Genomic DNA, 13,528 nt, shown 5'->3' on the forward strand with positions numbered 1-13,528 from the left:
GTCATAAAAGGATGCATGTAAAAAATCTAAAGGAGTGATCCCCTAAACTGAACAGGCAGTTGTCAATTTCGGTGTTAAGCCGCCATTTTGGGCTTGGATGTTGGTGAATTCTGACTAGCCAATGAGATAGGTAACACTACATTGCAACGGTTTACACCATCTAATGTAGGTTGAGCATAGCATCCAAATTTGCTGAAAACTTTGAGGATTCACCACGAGACAGTTAACTCAGCCCCTGACACCAGTGTTGCTGATCAATATGAAATTGCGCCTATCATTACAGAATGTACCAAAACGTCTCAAGGACCATTGCCCAAAAGTGAACTAGAAGTCAGCCATTTTGCTTTGAAGCAACCATTTTGAGCGATATCCAAGGCTGGCAGTCCTGCTAGGAAATTGGTCCAAATGAGCCCCACTGGGAAGCAGGTATCCTCGAGAGATGGGCAGATAGATAGTGCAGGTATGTTGAGGTCATTGTGTGTCTCTGTCTGTGAGTGCGTATGCATGTCATGCATGTCTTACTGTTGCTTGTTTCTCACCTGTCTGAGGCTCCACAGAGAAGTACGGTTGTCCCTGCAGGATGCTGTAAACCAACCGGGCGCTGTTTCCGTACGTGGGGTCATCGGCATCCGTGGCCGTTACCTGCATCACCGACGTACCTGCCAAACACAAACACACCCAAAATGACTTCTTCTGCACGGCCAGGCCACAAATGCCGCTTGCGCTTCTTTGCATGGCGTGCACGTTCAACAACGCACAGCAAGGAGACCGCTCGGCTGTCTTTGTCAGTCTGCATGCCGCTGTGTTACCGCCTCGCTGCTACACGGCCCGTCTGCAGTGTTCAAATCTCACCAAGGAATGAAAGAAAAGGTTTCCAAAAAGAAAGGACGTGACAACAGGAACTTGAAACCATGCTTTGAAATCCAAATTTGAAACCTTAACCCAGGCTTGAATCCCTCTTTTGAAGCCCAAAATTTAGTTTGAAAGCCTAACCATGACTTAAAACCATATTCTGAAACACTGGATTAAAACCAACACCCTGATTTGAAACCATAACCCTGGTTTAAAACCCTACCTTTGAAGCCCTAATTTAGAATCCTAATCTCAGTTTGAAAGGAAACCCTGCCTCAAAACCCACTTTAAAACTTAAATTGAAAACCTTAACATTAACATTACCTTGAAACACTGCTCTAAAACCCAGAATTAATACTGTAATCCTGACTTGAAACCCGCATTTGAGAACCAAACCAAGGCCTCAAACTTTATCCCTGTTTAAAAATGTACTTTAAAATCCTGTTTTGAAACCCCAACCTTGGTTTGAAACCTTACTTTTGAAACTCCAATTCAAAACCCTAACTTTAGTTTGAAAACCAAACTCAAGCTTGAAAGACCCTACCTTGAATCCATACCACTGCCTTAAATCCTTAATTTAAAATCCCATATTTGGTTTAAAACCCTAATTTAAAATCCTAACTCTGAAATCTCATTGAATTGAAATTGCCCTAACCTTCTGCTCATACCCGACTTGTGCGTTCAAGTTTCACGCGGTCGGACGATTTTGAAATGGAATCGCTCAAACGTCCTCTCCGAGCGTCTTTCTTTGGAAAGGCCATCCGCAGTTTCGGCGGCGTTAAGAGTCCCCGTGACCACAACCAATCCGGGCTGGAGAGTCTATCAATATCGGAAGCTCTTAGTCAGGAGAGCCGCAGCACCTTGTCGGGAGTTTGATTCCTTTTAATGTATGCGCTAATGGTGCGGTCATGCAGCCACGCTTCCTGTGCTCGGGTTTCCGTGACAATCGATCATTCCTGAAGAACAATGACCATGATGAACTTCGGCAAAGACTTCATTAGCGAACGCCACTCACTTGCTCACTTTTGGACTCGTTTGATGCAATTTGATCATGTATGCATGTGCATGGGGATGCTTAACTGTCTAATGAGCATGATATTATATTAAGCTGTTAAGCAATCAGTAAATAAACCATCTAGGCAGTATATCAGCACCTCGTCATTACTTCACTTTTGAACTCATCGTCCAAGCACCAGAAGAGTTTGCAAACTTGACCGTTGGAGAGAGACGAACCCTCCTAGGTTAGCTTAGACAGCGCTAGCTAGCTGGTAGGACAGAATCTGCAGAACGGAAGGATTTAAAACATGAGCAAAAGCAAAAAACAGCCTGGGTTCATCTGTTGGCCAGTGTACGGTGAGGAGGAGGTTAAAGTTACTTCATCATTTTGGTCATAATCATTCAGTCCTACCAATTGTTTTTGGTCATAACCAGAAAGAATTGTTTACAATTCCAGTCATAATTGTTTTCCAGGTAGTATTGTGTACCACTCACCGACATTGGACATCTCGGGCACCCTGGCGTAGTAGGGCCCATGCAGGAACTCCGGCGGATTGTCGTTGATGTCCTGCACCTTGACGATGAACTCGGAGGGCGGCTCCAGAGGCTTGTTGGTATCTCGGGCCACCGCCTGCGCCGTCAGCGTGTACTGAGCCTGCTCTTCGCGGTCCAGCGTCTTGGTGGCGTGGATGTTGCCCGTCTTGTCGTCGATGACGAAGATGGTCCCAGCGCCCTCGCCCGACAGGATATACTTGATGTTGCCGATGCCCGAGTCCACGTCGGAGTGGAGCTGCGTGGGATGGAGAGCGACTAAATTATGTTGTGCTTCAAGTAGAAGATTCCTATTCATTAGCATTCCCACATATGTTATTGTGATTTTTATTCTCCACACTTTTTTGCCGCCTAACAACTCCCACATAATAATTCCAATTTATATTGTTCAAATTTCAACTACCTTAAAAAATTCACGCTTCCCGGGGTATATATATTTGATTCCACATTACTTACAGTATTTGCACAATTTAACATTTAATATCAACTTTTTCCCATTCATTTTCAATGGGACAATCATTGAACTTTTTCTAAGTATCACTTTCCACGCCCACTTCCATATATATAACTTATCATCATTACCAAGTGTCTGATACTGCTTGGTGGCTCAGTTGGTAAAGCGCATTGTCCAGTAACCAGGAGGTTATAATTTCACAATTTATCTCTCAATTAGCTGTCAGCATTCCCATGCAATTTCTCCAGAAATTGCACTTAGTCTCGTTTTTATATATTTTGGGGTCAATTTATCTTGTGAAATAAATGGTTCATTAAATTATAGTTAATAAAGGAATGAAAAAAAAATATTAGTTAAATGTGCAAATTATTTAATTTGAATAACTAATTGAAGAATTTATTTATTTATAATATTAACGTTGAAATTTAGTCCGGATTATCTCCTTCTTGAAATTAATCATTAAACATTAAATGCAGACATTTTATAAAATTAGACAATTTAAATTATTTAAAGAAACAATTGTGTATAAACACAAAAACTATTAGTAATATAAATAATTAAAATATAAATCAGAAAACATTTTTAAGAAAGGGCTAACAAATTCGAATAAATTATTCATAAATGAGACAAAACAATTTGTTTAAAATTAAAACAATTTTACGGTTCATTTTATGTAATTTAAACTGCTTTATTATGTAGTATATTTTAAAAACCCTTGAGCACAAAAATTTGCACAGCCTTTTTTTTTTTTTTTTTAGACAAAGACCGACTTGTAATTTCTTTGTATGTGTATTGCTAATAAGTGAGAGATTTAAAGGGCTGTCATCCAACAAGTGACAAATGTTCTCTCTTCAATTAAACTCTTGTTCTTCTTTTACAAGCTCTGGAGCGTGAAATATGACGCTCGCTCCATGTCATCTCACTCGTTGCCGTTTTGATTGATTCTGTTGTTGTTGTTGTTGAGATGCGGTGCCACCAATCACCCCACTCACAAGTATGATCCTCACACTATACACCCTCTTGATGAGGAAATGAGACTCTTGATTAAAGCCCGTTTAACTCTTTAATACTATAACGGTAAGAAAACAAAAATAATATTAAGTTAGGAACAAATTATCTAATGTCAGATTGTTTTTGCTTGGTATTGGTGGCCTCCATGAGTGCCCGATACCTTAAAATAAGGTTGGCATCGGCCCAATACCATTCCAAATAATAATAATAATTATTATTATTATTATTATTATACCAATATAATCCAAGTCAAAAAATCTACCTGAGGGAAATCACAATTTCAGTAAAAAAAACAGGTACCCAGAAGACAAAATCATTGCCATATAAATCACAATATCAATCTGCAGATTTTACTGCAGTCATAAAACTTGAAATCAATGATGAAAATGGATTTAGCCGCCCCAACCTCTCCCTAGTTGTCAGTGTCTCAACTCACCCTTCCCACCAGAACTGGATCCGGTCCGGTGTACTCCTCAATGACAAAGAACTGATTCCAGACCCAACCTCTTTTGGACCTGTGCAGCACTTGACCCTCCTTGCCCAACCGGGGCCGGTGTCTGTGCATCGATGTGTGACCTGCACACACACACACACATATAAATTGCATTGACTCTGCTGTGAAATCACAACAACTCACAAGGTTTTCTCTCTAAGGGTCTTTTTTTTTTCTTTTTTTTACCAATTGGGATTAGCGCCAAGGTGTGTGTGTGGGATGCGGGAAAGCACGTCAATGGAAATCCCACTTGGACATCACAGTGAGAAAGTGTGTGTGGGTGTTGCTTTTCATAATGTAGCCTATTGTGAGCAATCGTCGTGTTTTAATGACAAAACAATGGGAAAGTACCTCCTCCGTTTAAGCAACACAATTTTCATTTTAATTGCAACATGTTGCTATTTAAGTAATATAATCAATTTTTTTTAGGTCTATATAGCACTGTTTTTAACAAATGCTGTTTTCATATCTAAATTTAATGTGTTCATAGCCTAATATAACCCTTTTTTTTAAGCACTGATGATTACGGCAGCTTACTGAGGGCCTGAAACCGTCTGCCCACAAGGTTGCACAATTTCCATTGGGTTGAAGAAAAAACAGTGCAAAAACAGTTTAATTTCTTCATATTATAGTTATGTTTGTATACATCTACAGGTCTGCATGTACTTAATAGTTAGCTATGTCATTACTGTATGTTCCTATAAAGTACATTATAAAATGTTACTTTTCCTATTATCCAACCTTACACATTTATTGACAATAATATGTTACATGTGACCTCACTAGTCTAAACATGACATTCTGATATTACATTTGTAGAATAAGAGTTATGAAGCAAAATCCAGCTGCTTTTCTCCATCTCATGGGGCGGCCATTTTGCCCCTTGCTGCCGGCCGAAGATGACATTAATGTTGCTCAGAAGTCAGGCAATGACCAATAACAGCTCACCTGTTTTCTGAAGCTGAGCTGTGATTGGCTGTTACCTGAGACCTGAGTAACGGCGATGTCATTTTTAGTCGACGAGTGGCAAAATGGCCGCCCCCTGAGATGGAGAAAAACAGCTGGATTTTGCTTCATAACACAATATTAACCAGAATACCATAATTAGACTAGTGGTGCTGCATAGAACTTACTTTTGTCAAAAAAAAAAAAAAAAAGGGCTCACTTTCTCTTTAAAAAACACATTCAGCAACACATTCAGGACACATATATACCAGTATACACACATACATATACACTATTGCTTTGACCCTTACAATTCCATTATGTTTTCCTTTTTCACCTAAGAAAATTGGGGCGCCGTTTGACAACCCGTCAGACTTCTCCTTTCTGTCTCCCCTCTGTTCGTCTGTTCTTTGATGGATTGCAACTGTTAAGTACATTCCATTGCTCTATTTGCACACATAATTGTATAGAGCATTTTTTTGGGCCAAATATGGCGTGTTATTGTGTCACTGTTGGAAGATCTCGCAGCATTGTCACCTGCATGTCTGTGTCTGTGGGGGCGATGACCCAAGGAGTCGTGTCCTCTCCGGCTCGCCGTTGCCAGGCTACAAAGGGCGCAGAGTCCGGCTAACAGCAGGAACACCCTCAGCATCATCATCGTCATCATCATCAAATCCGACCTCCTCCTCTCTGGTTCCTCTCAGTGGAGCTCAGCCCCCACTGAGGTGACTTCCTGTTTGGCGAAGGGAATGTTGGGAGTGTGATTTCACGCGTGCCAACCTTTTTTTTTCTTCGTCTTCTCCTCCAATCCTCCAAGCCTGGAAGGAAACAAAATGTTGGAATTATTGATGACGCTCGCAGTAAAGGAAGCTTTCCGTCTGATGCTCGCCAGCCTTGTTACCCAACTCGCCTTTAATTAGCCAGTCAAGGCCATCTGTAAACTAATTAGCTTGAATTCATTTGGACAGAGATGGGACCACTCATGTGAAAATGGTGGAAAACATGATGTTGGTTTCTGTTTACATGCTTTTACTTAAAAAAGACTATCAATCACTGAGAAGCAATATGACAACATGAAGAAAGTCTGTGGATGTCAGTGTTGCAAGAGCACAGCCAGAAGCCCCCAAGTGACACTTCTTTTCATTTTAAATAACAGAATGTTGCATCAATATGAAGGAGTGACAGGCCAAACTGAAAAGAAAACTATTTCACCATCAGAATAAAGTTGTGATCTTGACTTGTGAATAATACAATTGCTCTTTTTTTTTTTTTTTTTTTTTGAAAGAAATATTTTAAGAGAAAAGAAACACACAATATTTAATTCTTTAAATAAAAATCTAAGAAGAAAAAGCAAGATTTGCCTGAGGGGGAAAAAATAAAATTTAAAAAAACTTGAAAAAGTTGCTTATTAAATTTAAGAACATTCATCATGAAAAAAAAATGACTGATCATTTTTTAAAGAAAAAAATGATGAGAAAATGTACTATATTCTCATTCAGATTAAATTAGTGTTTTAATACAAAAATGATTAAAATAAATAAATAACACCACAACATTAAAGTAGAAATTTAACAAGCAAAGTAATACAGTATTCAAAATTTCCTTAACATACTTTTACTTTGGAGAATATCCTTTATGGGTGGGTTGGTGGGCAACTTGATACTGTAGCCTACTTGTAATATTGCAATTTTTTTATGAAGTTTATGCTAAAGTGCAACTACTTGTAAAACTGCATCGCGGTCCAATGCAACACCACAACCCGTTGCCTTGCCAAGCACTTTTAAAAGTGTGTGAAGCCATTTTGGAAAACAAAAAAACAAGAAATTCTATCTGACAACGCTAGAAGGCGCTACACCGGGAGGGTCAGAGGTCTTTTTAATGGTCATGTGACAACCAACTAGGAAGTGAATATAGAGCCATAAGAAGCCTAGACCTGCATACACCTTTTTAAAAAAAGTTTTTAAACAGAACTGAAAGCAATAAAAGTGGAATAAAATGAAGCTAAAGGTCAAACTTGATAATGGACTTAGTCACTGGTCATCCCAAGTCAGACAGTGTTATTTTGTGAGGTAAGTTTGAACAGTATTCACATAGTGATAGTTGTGTTATTTGTTTTATTTTCCATGGTTACACTGCACTTTAAACACTTCAATTCAGTTGTTTGAATTAACAAGGGTTTCATTAATTCAGTTTGGAGAATATCTTTAATGCCTTTTTTGCCCTCCATCTTGTCCTTAAAACCACTTAAAAAAAACAAACATCTTCATTGCACTGAACCGGTCCGATCTTACCTCAAGAATACTTTTATCTTTCCTAGCATCTGCTCTTCACTTTTAGGGGACATTCTAAGAAAGCATCACAATTGTCAGAATGTTCTTAGAATTTGCCCACTAGGAGCAACTCTTTGCAAGGATCATTTAGAATATGGCCCCAAATGTTTAAAATCTGACATGAGGCCTGGGCGATGTCGAACCCAAGTGCGGCACGTCGAATCACAGCGATAGTTGGACATTTCTTCATGACTTTGATATCAACTGTGACAGATTGACTTCAAAGCCAGCATACAGAGCGGCTGGCTTCTCAGTCGAGAGTGTGAGACTTTGAAGATTGGGAATTTGTTTTGAGCAAAGTCATGTAATGCTCCATAGGCCACAGGTAGCAGACCAGAAAGGCTCACACTTAATTGTTGTCCATCCATTTTCATAACCGCTTTTCCTCACAACGGTCACGGGGAAGCTGGAGCCTATCCCAGGCCCCGGCATCAGGCAGGGTACACCCTGAACTGGTTGCCAACCAATTGCATTTAATTGTTGTCTTAATCCACAATTTACAGAAAGCATAACGGGGAACTCAAAATTCATTGTCTTGGTGGCTGAATCCTCAACAGCCATGGGGACTGGCAAACAAACATAGCAAAGCAGAAGTTGTGGTCCGAAGCAAACATGATACGGCTCAAACTTTGTGGCCGAAGGCGGAGGTGATAAACGGGAGACCGTGTAGTGTCTTTCATGTCTAACAATCTGATCAAGATTGATGTCGAAAGATTGTATTTGGCTGACAGACTGGCTGTCATAGCAAGAAACGTGACAATATCCTCCAAAACGTAGTTTAGTAACTTAATTGTTAAAGTTTGTTGTGCTTCTGTAAATTAATCTTGAATAGTTTTAAAGCATTCTTTGCGTCCATATGTGCCCTTGATGATCAATCACTCACTGCCTGAGAAACCTTCCCTCCAACTGGGGTTTTTGGGTCATTTCATTGGCCCCCGCTTGGTCACATGACCAGCCAAGCGGGAAGCACTGACAATTAATCCCACCCGGGCTCATCGAGTGGCTAATTATGCCTGACACTTGATTGATGGGACTTGTTGGAGAGTTTTGTTTTAGTGGGGAATAACCTTGAAAGCAACATGAAGAGAAAAGTGGCAAAAAAGTTAAGGTCGTAAGGTTAATACCTTTTTTTTTTTTTTTTTTTTTTGGTACTGTTCATATAAAATTTCAAGCATTTTCTGCACCTTGTTCCTACATTCCTATCCCAGTAAGTATTAAGGCCAAACCTGTTTAAGAATTCCAAGACCTTCCAACTTATTTTAATGGCAGCAAACTTCAGAATCTCCTCAACAGGCTGTCAGAGTGTCACAATTGTGTCAGCGTTTATTAAGCGGCAACCTAATTCAACCAGTCCAGCATAAATTGAATTTAAAAGGGGGGGGAAACAACATTGCAGCAGTGTCTTATTTCGCTTGACCGCGCTCATCTGTTATTCTGAAACGATGTGCCACTGTGATAGAGAAACAGGATATTTTATGAAGGCGGACCGGCGGCGGGCGACATGAGTGACGCCTCTACAAATATGAAACTTGATAACGCCACTATTGATTGAATTTGTCTTCTCTAAGGATGAAAACATGACAGGAGAATCTTGTCACAGATTTTGGAACAAGCGGGTTTCACCTTGTGATGTGAAATTTGGTAGACGTGTCTATCATGAGTAGACTCACAAAAAAAGTAAATATGCAATATGTCTGCCATTTTGTTCTGAAGTGGACATTTTAGTCAGCTAATAATTTTACAAAGTTTGATGTTGTGTGGGCCAAGCATGCCACAATATTTGATCGCTTACTCCATAAATCTGGAGTTTAAATTTTTTTTTAAAAGTAAAGTTCAAAAAAATTACTTATGTCAGATCAGAATATGAAAATTGTACATGTGAGTATGTGTAAATGATTTAGATAGGTATTATGGTATATGTTTAGGAAATTCATGTTTATATGTTTTTGGCAAATGTGAATATGTCTAAGTGCACTTGTGTATATATATAACCTGGTTTATATATTTTATTTTAAAAATAGTAAATTAGTATTGTATTAATAATGAAATAAGTTTAAATATATTTAGTAAAAGGGGTACGACTAGATAAGTTTCTAACTTCTTCCTGCTCCCTTTTGAACATGTAAGTTGTGATTGATTGATTGATTTTGATTGACTTTTCTTTTCTTTTGATTTCTGTTTTGTTTTTTTTTTTTTGTTTTTTTTTTTAATCTCTGCTGTTTGCCTGTTTATATGTTCAATAAAAAAAAATAAAAAATAAAAAAAAATAACTTGCAGCACCTCTCAAATTCTGCGCGGGGTGGTGTGCGAGACCCCATTCGTTTAATTTACCATTTTGATGTATTTATTTCCTCCTCAGACTTGGCCAGAGGTGCGAGTGAGCTGGTTGTGCAGCAAACGAGATAACGACTCCCTCGGGTGAGTAAGCCCTTTTCACCCGCCTACTTCCTGTGTCTGAACACATGACTCAAGAGTCGCATTACTAGAACAATAGACACAGTGTGCGCACGTCTGTGTATATTTATATATGTGTATGTGCGCGTCCCTCGGGTGGCAGGAGTCACGAGTTGGCCGAGACGTTTGTGATTCATTGGCTAACATTAGACTGCATGCTGCTTGGGGAGTTTTGAGGGGAGGTTCAAGAGGTTGTAGCGGCGGGGTTGCGACCTCGCTAACTGACTCCACATGTGCCCGAATGAAGTTGGATATTCACACGCCACTGTTTAAGTGGCACAATTACATTTCAGGGTCAAGTGCAGGGATTACCTAAAGTGTGGTGCAACCCAAGTATCAGATTTAAGGTGTAATGGCAACCTGGTTTAATTATATTGTTGTATTGTACTTTATAAAAGTACTATAAGTAAGCATTGCAGACATATAGTGCTGATACTATTGAATATTTTTAGATTCGATTAATCTTTTGATTATTCAATCAATTAATTGACTAACCGGATTCATTTTAAGTGTATTACAAAAGTATTTTTCTCCGTGATTACTGTTTATTAAGCAGCGATTTTGTGTTTATTTCATAATACGTATTTGTATAGGGATTACAACAAAAGGGGGACTGATGTTGTGGGCTACTATGTGTCATGACTAGGGTCATGCAAGGGTTATGCTTACTGTCATGACTAGGGTCATGCAAGGGTTATGCTTACTGTCATGACTAGGGTCATGCAAGAGTTATGTTTACTGTCATGACTAGGGTCATGCAAGGGTTATGCTTACTGTCATGACTAGGGTCATGCAAGGGTTATGCTTACTGTCATGACTAGGGTCATGCAAGGGTTATGCTTACTGTCATGACTAGGGTCATGCAAGAGTTATGTTTACTGTCATGATTAGGGTCATGCAAGAGTTATGCTTGGGCCATGCCAGGGTTGTGTTTGGGTCATGACCGTGAAGTCGAGTGTCTGTTTTGAACTGATGTAACCAACATCTAGTTTCAACTGGTAAGAAGCTATGTGATGTCAGAAGCTATGTGATGTCAAGAATCTTTAATCTCTTTATCTGGTCAACAGCCAATCAGATAATTCCATGTCAGTTCTGTTACCCACATGTCTAGTCACAACCAATCAGATCGATTTGCTGTCTATATTAGCCTGTTCTGAGAAGTGTGTGTTTTGTCGGATTATTACTTATGTTACTTATGTTAGCTAAGCGTCTCGTGATTCTTGATACATTCTCGTTGTTTTTCGTCTAGTCTAGTTTGTTCGACGCCTCTCGATGTTTTGATCTTGTTTGTGTCTGCGTTTTTGGGATCCAACCCCAAAACATAACACTATGTTACTTGGTTCAGTCATTGTTTTCCAAAGTAAAAATATATGTTTGCAAATGTCTTATTTTCATTAAGCAGAGAAGATAATCAGTCTTCTTTCATGAAGGACAACAGAAATCAGTGAACAATTACTGTTGATATGCTGAAATCAGAGGATTTGGACAATTTTAAATAAAAAAATGGCTTTTGTTTTATTTTTGATTTGACAGTATCTTTCAATTGTGAGCGGCAACAAGCATCTTGAAGCTTCTTTATTTGAATAATTTTTTCACTATCTGACAAACTGCTGCTTGTTTGAACTAAGTTGAACTGAGTTCACTGCCAACGTACAGTTTGCGTATCATGTTTTGCTTGCAAGTTAAAGCACAAATTTGGCAGAACGACAGCTTGTATCCTAAAAAACAAACAAACAAAAAAAACAACCTCTGAAGTCAGTTCACTCGTATCTCAAGGCACCACTGTGATATTATCTGGTTTAATAACTCTACAATTAAATGAGTTAAATAATGAGTATTTTCCCTTGTTAAGTTTGAATTCTTAGGACAGACCGATTCCATGGACATGCTGAAAGTAGTGCATTTCTTAAAAAGACCCTAAAAATGCAAATCTTTATCATCACCATTTCCTCCGGCACATGCAAACTTGGACTCAACCTCAGAGCTTCTCTCCAGATGTGAGTTCTATTTCCTCCTGTGTTTATCAGAGGGATGAAATTCAAACAAAAACAAAACAAGGTCATGTGAGGTTTATAATGAGATTTTCTGTTACTGTAGAAAAAATACATAAATCCACTCTTCAAAACAAATCTCCTGAGCTTGCTTGTAAAAGCTGGAGATGCAAAAAGCTGCAGAATTTGTTTGGATTTTCCACCTGCAGAACTTGCACTTGTTTTGATCGGACACGATGGGATAAGGTGGAAAAAAATGGCGAGAAGGGGGTGTAGCCAATCAGATAGCAGTAAAGAGCAGATGTGCTTTGCATATTGAGAAGATTTAACAAATATCCACGTTTTCATAGTCTCATCTGTTTTATATTGCCAATTTATCATGTTTCCATATTTGCATTTCCTGTTCCTTTTTGTCCTAATTTTTTTCTCCTGGTAAAAGCAAGAAAGTTGCACAATTTAGTGCAAAACTTGAGGCCTAATTGCTTTTCAATTGGGCGAATCACACGTGTTTGTGTGTAAAGGGTGTCACACGGGGTGCGCATGTGTGGCTGTAAATTGTGTGTTTCTGACTGTAAGCATATGTACTGTACAATATATGTGTCTGCTTGTTACTGTGTTTGCATGTGCCTGTCAGCTTGTCTGTGAATGCGTCGCTGTAACTGATTAGCAGTGAACCATTCGTGCCGCTCATTAGCATTAGCTAATTAGCAGCCACGAGCCTGTACCACATGCACGCACACACATGACTACTGTAGTACTACATTTGCGTGATTAATGTAAATGTCATGTGGTGACACAACAATCCACTTTTATGGGCCAAATTATTTATTTTAGTGGAGTCGCTTGTGCTTTTGATATGAACGCCACATGCATCATTGCACCACTCTCATGCTTGAAATCTCTCATCTTGCTCCTGTTCTGTTCTCATTTCATTCCATACCAGTGGTCACGATCATAGATTCTTTATCTTCTGTGTTGAGCGGCTAATATTAGTGCTGTAGTGATGAGCTGGAGAGGAGTTGAGACGTCTCAATGAACAGGATATCCGTCTGTCCGGCACACCAGAAGGAGCAGCACAATGGCCATGTAATTGATGCAGTGTAATTCATTTCAATGGGAAAAGATGATTCAAGATATGTTTTGAGTTACGATTGTGGTTACGGAATGGATTAACCTCATATCTCAAGGCACCGCTGTATTTTTGTTGTATCATATACTCAGACAATTAAACGTTGTGTATTGACTAATAAAGATTTTCTTCAATTGTTTTAGCCAACAAATAACTTTGCCTTACAAAAGCCTGCTAGCTTAATGCTAAACAGACAGGCTAACAAAGCTAAAATTGACAGAAAATGTAGCAATACTTCCAGGAAATTATTCATTGTCTTCTGTGAAAAATAATTCATATTACTGCAGTTTACTGAACTTATAATAGAACCTTTTGTCATGT

At 38.9% G+C, this 13,528-nt stretch overlaps 1 protein-coding gene and 1 long non-coding RNA gene across 4 annotated transcripts in view; one reads left to right on the forward strand and one right to left on the reverse strand.

Annotated features, from left to right (window-relative positions):
• cdh11 (cadherin 11, type 2, OB-cadherin (osteoblast)) overlaps positions 1 to 13,528 on the reverse strand; it is an 82,016-nt gene that overhangs the window by 22,346 nt on the left and 46,142 nt on the right. For both annotated transcript variants that reach the window (XM_077494745.1, XM_077494746.1), the window contains 4 exons: positions 5,841 to 6,121; positions 4,302 to 4,441; positions 2,344 to 2,638; positions 540 to 659 (listed from right to left, as the gene is read on the reverse strand). In XM_077494745.1, the coding sequence (XP_077350871.1) occupies positions 540 to 659; positions 2,344 to 2,638; positions 4,302 to 4,441; positions 5,841 to 5,973 (688 nt within the window). In that variant the 5' untranslated portion in view covers positions 5,974 to 6,121. The remainder of the gene's footprint in view (positions 1 to 539; positions 660 to 2,343; positions 2,639 to 4,301; positions 4,442 to 5,840; positions 6,122 to 13,528) is intronic.
• LOC144000942 (uncharacterized) overlaps positions 7,223 to 13,528 on the forward strand; it is a 305,500-nt gene continuing 299,194 nt past the window's right edge. For both annotated transcript variants that reach the window (XR_013278337.1, XR_013278338.1), the window contains exons 1-2: positions 7,223 to 7,372; positions 9,993 to 10,051. This is a non-coding gene — a long non-coding RNA (uncharacterized LOC144000942). The remainder of the gene's footprint in view (positions 7,373 to 9,992; positions 10,052 to 13,528) is intronic.

This window comes from Festucalex cinctus, chromosome 14 (genome assembly GCF_051991245.1).
Source record: "Festucalex cinctus isolate MCC-2025b chromosome 14, RoL_Fcin_1.0, whole genome shotgun sequence".
Lineage (NCBI taxonomy): Eukaryota > Metazoa > Chordata > Actinopteri > Syngnathiformes > Syngnathidae > Festucalex > Festucalex cinctus.